At 45.8% G+C, this 15,710-nt stretch overlaps 1 protein-coding gene across 11 annotated transcripts in view; it reads left to right on the forward strand.

Moving 5' to 3' along the window:
• The window catches only part of DAB2IP (DAB2 interacting protein), a 673,590-nt gene that overhangs the window by 299,881 nt on the left and 357,999 nt on the right, over positions 1–15,710 (forward strand). For 8 of the 11 annotated variants that reach the window (XM_077479176.1, XM_077479177.1, XM_077479175.1 and 5 more), the window contains exon 3: positions 12,466–12,584. The exons of 2 other annotated variants lie outside the window; for them this stretch is intronic. In XM_077479176.1, the coding sequence (XP_077335302.1) occupies positions 12,466–12,584 (119 nt within the window). Of the gene's footprint in view, positions 1–12,224; positions 12,362–12,465; positions 12,585–15,710 lie in introns of those variants that run through there. One more of the 11 variants, XM_077479174.1, reaches the window with a different exon arrangement.

Genomic DNA, 15,710 nt, shown 5'->3' on the forward strand with positions numbered 1-15,710 from the left:
GGCGACTTAGCCGTCCGACAAGTAGCGTCCCGCTCTGTGCAATGGAACCGTTCTAATCGGAGCGACACAAGTCGCCCCGACTTAGAAAAAGGTTCCTGTACGACTTTGGGGGCGACTTGCATTGACTTCTGTACAGAAGTCGTTTTGCAAGTCGCCGCAGCGGTCGCGTCTGGGTCGCCTGAGGCAGTCGCGCTGTAAGTCGTGCTGCCTCAGTGTGAACCAACCCTTAAAGTAGCTACGACTTTAAGTCTCACAGATATGAACAGTATTCATTGGGAAACATGGGGTGCAACCTGTCATGGAACTTTGGGGTCCAAAGTCGCATGACAAGTCGCACGCATTTAAATGGGGTGAAAGGCTGTCTGTCAGTAGATCGGCCTCTAAAATCAAGTCCATCTAAATCTGCTAGTGTATCCAACACTACCCTCTTGCTAGAATGACAGTGCTGCTGTCCAAAGGTGTCTCCATTGTTCCTCCATTCAGAGTGCAGACACCCTAAGGGCCGGTTCACACAGCGAGGCGATGCGAGGCGACACCGACTTGCCTCGCCGCGACCTGCGGGGACCTCAGCGGCGACTTGCAGAGGACTTCTGTATAGAAGTCAATGCAAGTCGCCCCCGAAGTCGCCCCGAAGTAGTACAGGAACCTTTTTTCTGAGTCGGAGCGACTCGAGTCGCTCCTCTCAGAACGGTTCCATTGTACAGAACGGGGGCGACTTGCGGGAGCGAGGCGAGGTGAGCCGTGTCGCCTCGCATCGCCTCGCTGTGTGAACCAGCCCTAAAGGGCAAAATGCTTAAAATGAAATCTAGTGCAACCACCACATTTAACCACTTCCTGCCCGCATGACTTCATATGACGATGTGGGGTTGAAGTGGATATATCTTTTTTTTTTGTTCAGCCAGCAATTCGCAGTAATATAAAAGCCATCATAGCTAATTAGCCACTGGATTGCTTTTAGGGGCAGCGGGAGGGAACATTCCCGCTGCCCATCGACGCCTCTCCAGGCTCCCTCGTGCGATCAGGAAGCCAGAGATCCAATCTGGTAGCAGCGGTGGGTTACCACAGAGCTGGCCGAGGACCGCATGGTCCCTGGCCATCTCCATGACCCTGGGAGGCTGGAAGCAACGTCATGACATCACTACTGGCTCTGGCAGATGTAAACACTGCCATTTTTTTTTCATAGAAAGCAGAGATCAATGTTTTTGTTTTTGTTTTTTATCTTATGTTTTCCACGATAGAGGAGATATCTGGGTCTTATAGACCCCAGATGTTTCCATAAAGAGGACCTGTCATGCCTTATTCAAGGAATGTTTACATTTTTAATTACTTGTGAAAAAGTGATAAAAAAAATAAAGGGACAGTCAAAAATGAAAAAAGTTATACCAATTATTATTTTTTTAATCCTCCCCATCCCCATCCCCTTGCACTCGCACACAGATGCAAACTCATACATAGGTCACGCCTGCATATGTAAAAGGTGTTCACACCACATATGTGAGGTATCGCCGTGAACATTATAGTAAGACCAGTAATTCTACACCTCCTGTGTAACTCTAAACTGATAACCTGTAAACATTTTTAAAGCGTCGCCTATGGAGATTTTTACCTACCGTAGTTTGGTGCCATTCCATACTACGGATACTGTCCGCCCCGTACTGCGCATGCGCAGCGCTGGCGCAGTACGGAGCAGAAGAAGCTTCGGAAAATCTCTGAAGATGAACGGCGCCTGTGCCGTGAGTCGAGGTGGTAGCCCCACCATCCAAGCGGACATAGGGCTGCCGATATTAGAGGGGCCCTCACCACGCTTCGGGCACGGCCTCGCTGCGCTTGCCTCTTTTTTATATTTCAACTCTATGTCCACTTGGATGGTGGGGCTAGAACCTGGAGTCACGGCGCAGGCGCTGTTCATCTACGGGTATTTTCGGAATCTGTGTGTCCTGTGTACTGCGCATGCGCAGTACACAGCGGACACTATACGATGGGGGACACAATGTGATAGGACACCGGCAGTTAGAAGCTGATACTATCTGCATTCATTTATGTAGAAGTAGGCATCTGATTGGCTGAAGGCAAATGATTAAATAAGGAAAATGATACAATTTGGGAAACCGCAGTATGTGTGTACGAAAAGCGCTAAGCTGAACACATTGCATTTTAGCGTGAGACGACTGTGTCTTAAATAATCATTGAAATCGGACTTGTGTACGGCGGAAGCATCAGATTCTATTTTTTTTTTTTCCTGGAAGAAAGGACTCGTTCTTCGTCCACCACAGATAATTGCGCTGGAGTGAGCAGTTTGTATTAATGACATTGTTAATGAGATATTTGTAAACTACGACGGCTCTTATTTCAGCCCGGCGTGTGGCTAGCAGTGAGTAATGACGGTCATCGGCGGTGGTAATAAATTGCGTTGTCGCGGCTCGGCTCGTGTTTTGAAAGTCACCCGCTGATCATTATTGGGCCTCATTGTTTTTCTGTTGGGAGTGAATAGGGCCCAGTCATGCCATTGTGGAGCACAACACCAAGGCACAGAATGGTACGTTTTCAGCACTGAAGGAAAGAAATAACTTTTCTTAGATTTTATCCTTTTTATTGATGGCGAGCCGCAACGGATCCATTGGGTTGGGTGCTTTTGCGGTATTATCAATGTTTCCCGAGTGTTTTCTGTTATGTTGAGGACACATAGTACGTTCCATCTCGTATTTGTTTCATCTGAAGTGAAAGAAATATTAAATCTGACAACACAAATTGTTTTTATAAATTAACGTAATGAATCAAGACCAACTTTAGTCTCTCCATCCCCACTTCAAGACCCCCCGTGTGTATTTTTACATTTTTTTAAACATTAATTCTTAAAGCGGGAGTCCGCCGAGAGTTCCGCCGTTTTTTTTTTTTTTTTAAAAGCCAGCAGCTACAAATACAGCAGCTGCTGACTTTAAAAATAAGGACACTTACCCGCCCAGCGTGCCCGCGATGTCGGCACCCGAAGCCGATCTCTCGATCGTCTCTCGGGTACTGCCGCCGCCATCTTGGGTATGGGAATCAGGAAGTGGAGCCTTTCGGCTTCATTTCCCGGTTCCCTACTGCGCATGTGCGAGTCGCGCTGCGCAATAAGGACTTTCGGAAAGGGGCGTAGATCTACGCCCCTTTCCGCAGAGAGCTATCCCGGAAGTGGGTGCAGATACCTGTACTGTACAGGTACCTGCACCCCCCCTCCCCCCTGAAAGGTGCCAATTGTGGCGCCGGAGGGGGGGGAGGGTTCCAATGAGCGGAAGGTCCACTTTAGGGTGGACCTCCGCTTTAAAGCTGAAGTATAGTTTAAAAATGATTTGCCAATGGCGCAGTAAAATAATGTTTGCTCCAATAACGTGTGCTCCAACTCTGTCTGCTGCACCGTTTGTTATAGAGCAGGGGTTCCCAATCAGTGGCCCGGGGGCCACATGTGGCCCGCAGATCCCTCTGATGTGGCCCGCGACCTCCTTCTGTGGGATGGCAGATTGGCAAGCCCAGATCATGGGTTGCAGACCCGCCATCCCAGAGCGTCTGTGTTGTTAATGAAGCCAGCAAAGCAAGTGGCTGTGGAGCAGAGCTGTATAAGCCGATGCTTCCTGTATAGCGCCGTCTCTTGCCACAGGCGGAGTGATACCAAATGCACTCTGCCGGGAACAGCAACAGCAGGCGATACCTGAATGGAAGACTGTTATTAAAGGTCAGTTTATTACTAAAATTGCAGTGTATGTATGAGCATATCTGCGCAGTGGTTACTGGGCTGCTTTCATACTGACCCGCAGGTGCAATGCACCTTCAGGTTACCTGCACAGGCTTAAGCCGCGTACACACGGGCGGACTGTATGGCCTACTTAGTCCGCCGAAACACATTTCAGCAGACAGTCCGCTCGTGTGTGGGCTTCAGCGGACTTTTTCAGCGTGCAGTCTGGCGTACTAAGTATTTCGGAATTTCCGTAATATTGTCCGTCATACTTTGGTTTCAGCGGACAATCCGCTCGTGAGTAGGCTAGTTCGACGGACTAAGAATGGCGCATGCTCAGAAAGGATTTACACGGCGGAAGGTTGCATTGCTGTGTATTGGACTTCCTATTTCTAGTCCCGTCGTACGTGCTGTACACGTCATCGCGCAAGCTTTCGACGGACTGTTTGTGCATCCGTGTGTGGTCAAGTCCGTTCATTCGAAAGTATGACGGACTGTCCGTCGGATTGTATGACGGACTAAGTAGGCCATACAATCCGCACTGTGTGTACGCGGCCATAGACTTCTGTTATTACCTGTGGGTTTGGTGCGCTTTCAGAAAGTGCAACACACCTGCAGGATATAATAGAAGTCTATGGCAAAGTGTAGCTAACCCACAGGAAAGACACAGGTGCACTGCGCTGCATTAGGGCTGGATCCCACTGCTGCGAGGCGGAAACGCATCACACGTCACCCGGCGGCAGTTCACATTGCCCTATGCGAACAGCAGGGAGTGTCAGTTAAAACTTAATTGACACCCCCAAATCAGTTAGCATATCGCAGTGCAATCTGCAAACTTTGACAGGAATCGGATCACATGGTGTGAACACCCGATTCTGCTGCGGACCAAAAAAAGGGTCCTGTACAAGTTTGGTCCAAATGCGATGCAAATTCAGCCATACTATCTGTATGGTTGAAATCACATCGAACAGAGATCGCATGTGATTTGCAGTGCGGTGCGAATCACATCCAAACTCGTACATCGCAGCAGTGGGAACCCAGCCTAAGTGTGAAAGGCCCCTTTCGAACAATCGGTCCAAATCAATCGGACCCTCCATTTACCTCTATGAAACGGCAGATGTAAACAGATTTGTGTCCTTTTACAACTGCCTACTTCCAATCTGATTCACAAAAAAAAAAATCCCCTTCCGTCAGGGCAGATTGGAGGACCCATAGAGTAGAGTGGGCTGTGTCCGTGTGCGCTCTGCACGGACCTGTCATCCACCTGCTCTGCTCATTGTGGCCCGCGACCGGTTACCAAGTCGCTTAAGTGGCCCTCACTTTTCAAAAGTTTGGGCACCCCTGTTATAGATGTTACTTAGGCAGCAGTCTCCTATCAGTGTAGACCGTCCAGTGCTTAAACTTGTAGTCAGGTCTGTAGTACAGATGTCACAGGGGGTGGCTTGCTCAGCAACTCCTCCATTCTTTAAATGCTTTGAATTTATTTCAATGAATGCAAGGCATTCTGTGATTGGAGGAGATGCAGATGAACACCACAATCTCTACGCCTCCAATTACAGAACTCCTTGAAGGGCTTGCAAGAATCCAAGGCTTTAATTAATGGAGAAGATTGAATGAGTCAGTGACCACAGTGATCAGTGCACTGGAGCCAGAACTACAAGTCTCAGCGCAAGATGTTTGACCCTGACTGGAGATTGCTGCCTGAGTAAAAGTAAGACACGTAACAATAATGTGGGGCACACATTCCTAGAGCTAGCTTATTTTTACTGTGTAATGTATGGTGGTCATGCCCAGTGGTGTATTTTGGCTTTGTGCTGCCCTAGGCAATGCTAAAATCAGGTGCCCCCTCTAAATTTGTCCCACCCCTGTGAAATACCTTCCTTGTCTCAGGGTCTGATGGGGGAAGCTGCAGTTGTTCACTGTGAAAAGCTGTGGCTTCCTCATCAGACCCTGAGACCTGATTTGTCCAAGTCCATATGTGTTCAATAGAACAGAGGACGGGGTCAGTGGGGCTGAGGATGAGGCAGCACTGATGGGCACTAATGAGGAGGCACCGATTGGCACTGATAGGCAACACAGATGGGGACTGATAGGCAGCACTAATTGGCAACGCTGATTGGGCATTGATTGGCAGCACTGATGGGCATTAATTAGCAGCACTGATAGGCACAGGGGCGGACTGACAACTCATGGGGCCTCTGGGCAATAGGAGATTATGGGGCCCCCAGGCAATCGGAGATTATGGGGGCACACAGTATACACAAACACACACACACAGTATACAATCACACAGTATACACAGACATGTTTCTATTGGCTGAGAAGGTACTGGAGAGGTGGGGTAGCTATAATCTCTGGATTTTTAAACCAAAAGGATGTCGGTAAGGGACATTTCAGAGACAGATGTAAAAAAAAACACAACTGTTTACATACTGTCCCTGGTTTTACTGAGGCTGGCAACCTTGATGGGCCCCCTAGTGGCACGGGGCCCTCGGGCAGTGCCCGAGTGGCCCAATGGTCAGTCCGCCCCTGGATAGGCAGCACTGATGGGCATTTATTGGCAGCACTGATGGGCACTGATAGGTAGCACTGATGGCCACGGATAGGCAGCACTGATGGCCACGGAGAGGCAGCACTCATGGCCACGGAGAGGCAGCACTCATGGCCACGGAGAGGCAGCACTGATGGCCACGGATAGGCAGCACTGATGGCCACGGAGAGGCAGCACTGATGGCCACGGAGAGGCAGCACTGATGGCCACGGAGAGGCAGCACTGATGGCCACGGAGAGGCAGCACTGATGGCCACGGATAGGCAGCACTGATGGCCACGGAGAGGCAGCACTGATGGCCACGGATAGGCAGCACTGATGGCCACGGATAGGCAGCACTGATGGCCACGGATGGGCAGCACTGATGGCCACGGATGGGCAGCACTGATGGCCACGGATGGGCAGCACTGATGGCCACGGATGGGCAGCACTGATGGCCACGGATGGGCAGCACTGATGGCCACGGATGGGCAGCACTGATGGCCACGGATGGGCAGCACTGATGGCCACGGATAGGCAGCACTGATGGCCACGGAAAGGCAGCACTGATGGCCACTGAGTGGCCGCACTGATAGGCAGCACTGATTGGCACTACTGATTGGCAGCACTGTTGGGTCTGCACTCATTATCAGTGCAGATGTCCCCTTTTACACTTACTGGTTATCCACTCTCTGCCGATATCCGGCAAATGTGTTTACAGTGTGATCAGCTGTGATTGGACACAGCTAATCACGTGGTAAAGAGTTGGAAAGTGTAAGATCTGGTGCAGCTCTGCTCAATCAATCAGCTTCCATGTTTTATTGTTAAAGCTTAATTGAACAAGCTGGAATTAGAAGCTGATTGGCTGTCATGCAGCTGCACCAGATTTTTCACGATCTAGTTTTTCTAAATCAACCCCATAGTTAAAAACCGAACAATAGCCAGAATGTCCTGAAGTAGCCCTTCTCTCCATGATACCAGGGTCTATCCAAAATGGGGTGGATAAAAATCAATGAATTTTTTGTAAAAAAAAAAAAAAAAAAAATCAGATTTTTTTTTTATTTAAATCGATTTTTTATTTTTATTAAATTTATTTTAATAAAATGCTTTTAGAGTAAAAATCCATCTAAAGATAGTTTTCTTATTAGGATACATTCATAATTTTGTTTATTCTGCATTAAATGGAGTTTAGTTATGTAGCATGAGGCTGTATATTTTGCAATATTTACATTTTTGGTAAACTCAGTCAATGAATCCAAGCTCTGCAAGCTGAGATAACATGCACTGCATTGATGTATTCACACAATTTCACAATAACCGTGAGATAAAACAAAGTTCAGGAATACAGTGGGGGATGGAAAGTATTCAGACTCCCTTAAATTTTTCACACTTTGTTTATATTGCAGCCATTTGCTAAAATCATTTAAGTTCTTTTTTTTTCCCTCATTAATGTACACATAGCACCCCATGTTGACAGAAAAACACAAAATTGTTGACATTTTTGCAGATTTCTTAAAAAAGAATATGATATGATAGTATAACATCATCTGGGCACCAACCCTCCTTGCATGCTTAATACCCCTGCAGCTGGTGAGTGGGGAACCACAAGGGGGAGCACCGAAAGTCACCTGGATATTTTCCTGTGTTCACTACAATAGGAAGTCACTGAGCACTTTATAATTACCAAAGACTTTGATTTTGGTTTTGCTAGCATTGCATGGTTTGGACGTTATAATCTAGACTTGGATTTATTTATCTCACATTTGCATATATCTTTATCTATTATTTTTTCATGAGATATTTTTTATGCAATTTATTTTTGTTACTTCTGGCGCTGTATGAAGATCGCGGTTTATTATCACATTGTTAATATTTGGCATGTCACATGGTACACTTTTGACACATGTACATTGAAGCAACTAAGGAGGTGGCCATACACTATACAATCTGATTGTACAATCTCCTTTACATTTACTAAAATTATATAATAGAAGGAGGCACTATCCAATCAGTACAACTGCACTTTGCAAAGTGCACAGTCTATTTGCGTTTAGTAAATTAACCCCTTAAAGCTTGCTTCACACTGCCGCCACTTGGGATCCGACATGTGAAATCCCATTTTAGTCAATGAGAGCGGTCTTAATTAGTACTACTGAAGTCACTCCGACTTTAGAAAAGTTTCCTGTACTACTTCAAGGCGACTTCTATCCAACTGATGCCTATAGACTTGTGGAAGTCACCTCCAAGTCGGATCCTCACCTTAACCACTTCCCGACCGGCGCACGCCGATGTACGTCGGCAGAATGGCACAGGCAGGCAAATGGGTGTACCTGTACGTCCCTTTAAATTTGCCGCCCTGCCATCGCAAGCGGCACGCTCACGTGCCGGTCGGGACCCCCGTGAGTCCAGTCGCGGGTCCCGCGGACTCGATCGCCGCGGCTCAACAGGGAAATGCCGTTGTAAACAGCATCTCCCAGTTCTGCCTAGGAACAAGTGACGCTGATCTCTGCTCCATGTGATTGGAGCAGAGATCAGTGTTCACTAACACAAAGCCCAGCCCCCCACAGTTAGTAACACGCCCCTAGGAACACTTAACCCCCTACACTGCCACCCACTGGTTAACCCCTTCACTGCCAGTGTCATTTACACAAGAATCACTGCATTTGTATAGCACTGATTGCTGTATAAATGACAATGGTCCCAAAAATGTGTCAAAAATGTCCGCCATAATGTCGCAGTCACAATAAAAATCGCCGATCGCCGCCATTACTAGTAAAAAAAAATGCCATAAAACTATCCTCTATTTTGTAAACGCTATAACTTTTGCGCAAACCGATCAATAATCACTTATTGCGATTTTTTTACCAAAAATATGTAGAGGAATACGTATCGGCCTAAACTGAGGGAAAAAAAAAGTTTTTTTTATATATTTTTGGGGGATATTTATTATAACAAAAAGTAAAAAATAATGCGTTTTTTTTTTTTCAAAAATTGTCCCTCTATTTTTGTTTATAGCGCAAAAAAAATAAAAACCACAGAGGTGATCAAATACCACCAAAAGAAAGCTCTATTTGTGGGAAAAAAAGGACGTCAATTTTTGTTTGGGAGCCACGTCGCACGACCGCGCAATTGTCAGTTAAAGCGACGCAGTGCCGAATCGCAAAAAGTGGTCGGGTCTTAAGCCAGCAAAATGGTCCGGGGCTGAAAGTGGTTAATTGATGTGATTTGGATCCAACATTACAGGAAGATTACACAGGCATTCCCTGAAGTTGCTACAAAAGTCGCATTGACGTCGCCTGGCAAAGCTGCATGACTTTCAGGTTGCGTCAGTGTGAACCGAGTTTACGAGTCTGTTTAGGGTATTGATCAGATATACGTTTTCTCGATGGGATTGCTCTGTATTCTGATAAACATCTCATGTTCCCCCTAGTCGCAGTGTGCTCTCCTAGAAGGTAAACTGCTACAAGAACCGAGCCCCCCCCCCCCCTCTATATTCAAGCCTGTTTCCTCCCTTGTAGTCTCTTATGTCACCTTTTTCTTCACAAGTGTCCTTCTACTAGGGCCGAAACAACTAATCGATTATGAAATTAATCGATTACTATTTTCATAATCGATTAATCGCCCACTAATATAATGGGGTTAAAAAAAACTAAAATTAGCCCTTTATAGTACAAAAAGAACAAATTGCTACTGTAAATATTACTTTCACTGTCCCATAGTAAAAAAATGAACCCCTTACAGTAGTGATTATTTGCTCTTTTTGTACTAATTTTAGTTTTTTTTTAACCCCCATTATCTTACTAAACATCTCAGGCCTGGGTCACACCTCTGTGTTTTTTGGTGCTTTTTGCAGAAACGCACTACAGTTCATTTACATGGTTTCCTATGGGACACGTTCACATCCATGATTTTTTTCAGCCGCTGCGTATTTGGAAAATACAAGGACTTTTTTTTTTTAAGGCAAAACAGTGCTATTTTTTTTTTTTTTTTTTGGGTCCATATACTTCAATGGAGAAGCTGCAGAAAAGCATGTAATAATGCTTCTTTGCGGCAATTTGTGTTTTTTTAACCACTTCCCGACCCGCGCACGACGATGTACGTCGACAGAATGGCACGGGCAGGCATATTGGCGTACAGGTACGTCCAATATTCAATGCCGCCCTGCCATCGGTAGCGCGCCGGCGGCGGCGCGCTCCCACGCTGGTCGGGACCCCCGTGAGTCCGGTTGCGGGACCCGCGGACTCAATCGCCGCGGGCATCCCCGCGATCGTCTCACGGAGCTGCCGAATGGAGGAAATGCCGTGTAAACAGCATTTCTCCATTCTGCCTAGCAACTAGTGACGCTGATCTCTGCTCCATGTGATTGGAGCAGAGATCAGTGTTCACTAAATGAAAGCCCAACCCCCCCAAAGTTAGTAACACACCCCTAGGAACACTTAACCCCTACACTGCCACCCACTGGTTAACCCCTTCACTGGCATATAGCAGTGATTGCTGTATAAATGACAATGGTCCCAAAACTGTGTCAAAAATGTCCGATGTGTCTGCCATAATGTCGCAGTCACAATAAAAATCGCTGATCGCCGCCATTACTAGTAAAAAAAAAAATAATAAAAAATTATTAATAAAAATGCTATAAAACAATCCCTATTTTGTAAACGCTATAACTTTTGCGCAAACCAATCAATAATCGCTTATTGCGATTTTTTTTTACCAAAAATATGTAGAAGAATACGTATCGGCCTAAACTGAGGGAAAAAAATGTTTTTTTATAGATTTTTGGGGGATATTTATTATAACAAAAAGTAAAAAATAATGCGTTTTTTTCAAAATTGTCGCTCTATTTTTGTTTATAGCGCAAAAAATAAAAACCACAGGGGTGATCAAATACCACCAAAAGAAAGCTCTATTTGTGGGAAAAAAAGGACATCAATTTTGCTTGGGAGCCACGTCGCACGACCGCGCAATTGTCAGTTAAAGCGACGCAGTGCCGAATCGCAAAAAGTGGTCTGGTCTTTGACCAGCAAAATGGTCCGGTCTGTAAGTGGTTAATCTGCCCAACAACAAATTGGCCCATAAAAATGTAAAAATGCAAATCGCAGCAAAAAATTTTTTTTTAATTTTAATATTTTAAAGGTTAGTAACCGATTAATCAATTAATCGAAATAATAATCGGCCAACTAATCGATTATGAAAATAATCGTTAGTTGCAGCCCTACCTTCTACCCTCAATTCATGATTCAGTTCTAAATAGTTGTGTGGTATTTGAGTGCCCCCCCCCCCCACCCCTTGCCGTCTTGTACCTGGAACTCTGGAGGTTCCTGCCTATGCCCAATTTCCATTATAAGGGCGTATTCGGATTTCTAGTGAAGTTTTGTCTTGTTTGTTATGCATATGGAGACTGTAGAGATGGGAGCACTGGAAAGGAGGGGATATAAAGGACTGGTGGGGGTTTAACTTACCAGTTTCCTTCTGTGGCTAAAATGTTACTTTTGGGGGGTTGACTGTCGCTTGCTTTACCAAGCCATATACAAAGCTTGCAGGAAATGTTTGTGTTGCCTGTAGCAACCGACCGCATCATTCCCGTAGTTGTTTTCCTGTACTGAATCAATGACCGCTTGAAATCGGTTGCTACGGGCGACTACATTTCTCGTGTTGTTTTAACCCCAAGGATTTGCTTTAGTAAAATTAGTGCAAAGAATAGCAATGCTGTTACCCCTCACAACTGATCATCTTCCAGCGATTGCTTTTCTAGTAGGGGGGTCAGAGACTAGCAGGATACGTCTGGTCATTTTTAGGCTCCTGGTTTTGTCCGCAGCCTCGGTACGTGTGATTCGGGAAGATGGCGGAACACCCGCAAATCCGCCATTTTTCTCGGGTTTACTGAGAGGGCTTGATTGAGCTGTTGATCTGTGAACGAGCCGTGCAGTATTGCCAGCCTTGGCTTGTCTGACAGTATTTCGGAGTGAGCGGACGGTTGCCATGGTAACAGAGGCTCGGGGAGGTCTCGTGGTGACGTTGCCGGCCCTTTCGCAGACTCCGGGAGCAGCAGATGTGAGATGGATGCTTGTGTGCTACCCTGACAACATACACAGCATCCCTTCCCCTGCCTCGGAGTTCACAGTACGCAGCCCTGTCTAATAGAAATTTAAAACTGGGGAAGGGAAAGGTGACTCTCTGTTCTGTCTAACGTGCCACCCCTTTTTTTTCATCCCCCCCCCCCCCAGGGCTTTCTCAGCCGTCGCCTTAAAGGCTCCATCAAACGGACAAAGAGCCAACCGAAGCTCGACCGCAACAGCAGCTTCCGTCACATCATCCCAGGCTTCCGAAGCGTTGACAATGATCGGTAAGGTGATGGATTCTTCCTTGTGTGAATGAAAACAATGTAACTGCGTAGGGGAGACATATTTCCTTCAATAGCTTGTCACATTGTATCAGTTCCTGTCACCTGCTGCCCGCATCTGTGGCTGGTGGGGGGGTGACAGAGAAGTGGCAGTATATGTGGCTGAGGTCCACGCCAATCCTTTTTCTCTGAGCATCCCGTTACCCCGTCACCATTACCTGTACAAGCCGACAGTCACGGCCCATGTAACTGCTCCCCCCCCCCCCCACCCCCATAGAATAACTGTAAATGTCATCTGTGTGACGCCAACTTTTCAGGGGTGGGAGGGGGTGACAGATTGGCGATGTACAGGAATCTCAAACCTAAATGTATCCAGTGCTGTCAGACAGGTATCTTGCTTGCTGCCCTAAGCATGGTCAGGAGGTGACCCAAAACTTCCAAGTCTGGAGGAGAATTCCCATCAGACTTCCAGGGAAGTTACCCTGAGAGTTATTACACCTCAAAGCCCTTGTACACACGGTCGGAGAATCCGTCCGGAATGTGTCCTATCGGACCGCGTTGTCGGATAATCCGACTGTGTGTGGTATGCATCGGACTGATTCTGTCGGAATATCCGTCGGACCCAATTTTCCAACTTGTTGGAAATATTTTCCGACCAACTGGTTCGATCGGACATACTCCGATCATGTGTAGAGAATTTTGATCGGACCAAGTGCCACGCATGCTCAGATCAAATTCCTACATCAAAGCTATTGGCTACTAGCCTGAACGTAGTCCCGTCGTAACGAAATTACGTCATCGCGTTCTGAATGATCGTTTTTTTCGACAACTTAGTCCGACCGTGTGTATGCAACAGTTTCGGGCAAAATCCGTCGTACAAAATCCGACGGATTTGGTTGTCAAAATCTCCGACCCGTGTGTACAAGGGCTAAGAGAACATTGATTTTTAGTCTGGGGAAATCTGATTTTAACTTTCTGTAGAAAAAAAAAACTCAAATGTGGTGTTAAATGAATTGCGTGTGCTAAAATGCCGTTGTGTCTTATTGCAGCAGCTGGAGGGCCAATGTTTAGTTCTCTGCATTTTTGAGATTTAATGGAAATGATGAAACATTTGTTGTTGTTTTTTTTTTTTTTTTTTTTTTTTTTTTGTTACTGATACTTGCTATATCTTTCTGTTGGTCAATTTACAAGATTTTATTGCTCTGAAATTTAAAAACGTTAATCTCAGCGTTGTGTTTCTTCTGGGCTCTAATTCTCTGCAGTTGTCCCGTGTTATGTTATGTTGGCGTGATTTGGTGTGGATTGTCAGCTCTGCGGACAAGCGGAGAATTTGCTATGTTGGTGATTTACAGAGAAGAGCCAGACATGAAGCCTAGTGAGCTCATTCAGTAGGGCAGCATCCCATAGCATCTGGTCATATATCTGTATACTCAGGGCCGTTTTTAAGGCAGGGCAAAAGGGGCAGCTGCACTGGAGCCCTGTCATTGTTGTGGGGTCCAAAATCAGCTGCCTCATACTTGCCAACTATCCCATTTTAAATTCCCTTGTCCCTTGAAGTTTTAGTCCTGTGCTGTGTCCTGATATCTCAATGTGAAGTGCTGCTACTGATGCTGCCCAGCTCTGCCTTATTGTTGTGTACAGGTGACTCTCACCTGCAGACCCTGTGTTTACATGTAAATAACAGACATTGATATGTAAATAGTGGTGGCATTCATAAGTAAATAGCTGTGGCTTTTGGCATTGATATGTAAATAAAGGCAGCATATGTATATCATGCACCCCTGCATTGAGGAGATGATGTGCTGTAACCTCTAACAACCAATGAGTGAGCAGTAATATTGTACAGTAATCTGTAGCAACCAGTTAGCAAGCAGAAATCATTTGCTGTAACCTCTAGCAACTAATCAATGAGCCAAAATGTATGCTGTAACCTCTAGCAACCAGTCAGTAAGCAGTAATTATATTCTGTAACCACTGGCAACCAATCACAATTGCTGCCTGATCTGATACAGGAAACTGATTTTAAGTCCAGCTGCTATTTATTGTATGTCTCAGAGCAGGTGGAGAGTGAAATTGAATGGGGGGGGGGCCCCCAAGAAAATTTTTGCCCAGGGTCCAATCAATATTAAAGATGGCCCTGTGTATACTATATTCAGGTCGGTGAAAACGTTATTGCAGATTGGTTACTTTTGGGTCGCCACGCTCTGTGCTGCTTTTATGGAGTGCGATGGTGAGATATGTCATTGTGGATTTCCTGGGACAGTCATTAGAGTCATTAACCTGTTCACTTCTGACTTGGATCTCCCCTCTGTCATATGTGGTCATTTCATGCTACGGTTTTTGTTCTACTTTTCTGTTCAAAATAACAGACTGACTTTTCATTTCGCTGTTTCATTTAATAGTATCAGCAATATGTTGTAAACCATAGTGACTGCTTGTCATGTGTTATGACATTGGTAAGGTAAGTTCTGGTTGCTATGAGTTACCACATATTGCAGTCATTGCTGTTCTTATCAAATTAAATATTCTGTGTAACCCATCTATGTAGTACTGGAGCCAGAATATTGGAATTATAAATCCCCATCTCCCCCACAAGCTGTATTAATGTCCTTACGATCACGCTTTCTGTCACCTGCGCATTTCTAATCAGAGGTCCGGTCAGCTGCCAGGTAGTCGGTTGTGGCGTAACGAAGCAGCTCTATGTTGCTGGTTTACATGTTGAATATTCATATGAACAAGAGGACAGGGTGGTGTTGGCATGAATAGCAGCTCCAGCTAACCAAAGACAGCTCTACAAAGGCAACGCATGGTCCAGGAGCCAGCCTACTGCTGCTGACTAGCACAAAGTGTTAAATCCTCCGGAGAATAGCAGGTCTCTTTGGTATACATACAGTAACCAACAGCAACTAGCCCTGTGTCTGCTGTTATCAGCCCTGCCACAGCAACTATAACGTCACTTTAAATCTGTCATTAAAATGAGATGCTGTAGGTTGTGAAAGCTGAAATGGGTCTTAGTCCTTGTACACACGGTCGGACATTCCGATAACAAAATCTGTTGGATTTTGTCGGAAACTGGTGTTGCATACACACGTCCGGACAAATTTGTCGGAAAATCCGATCCTTCGGAAC

This window comes from Lithobates pipiens, unplaced genomic scaffold (assembly GCF_037356315.1).
Source record: "Lithobates pipiens isolate NorthernLeopardFrog02 unplaced genomic scaffold, aLitPip1_a1.2 Scaffold_14, whole genome shotgun sequence".
NCBI lineage: Eukaryota > Metazoa > Chordata > Amphibia > Anura > Ranidae > Lithobates > Lithobates pipiens.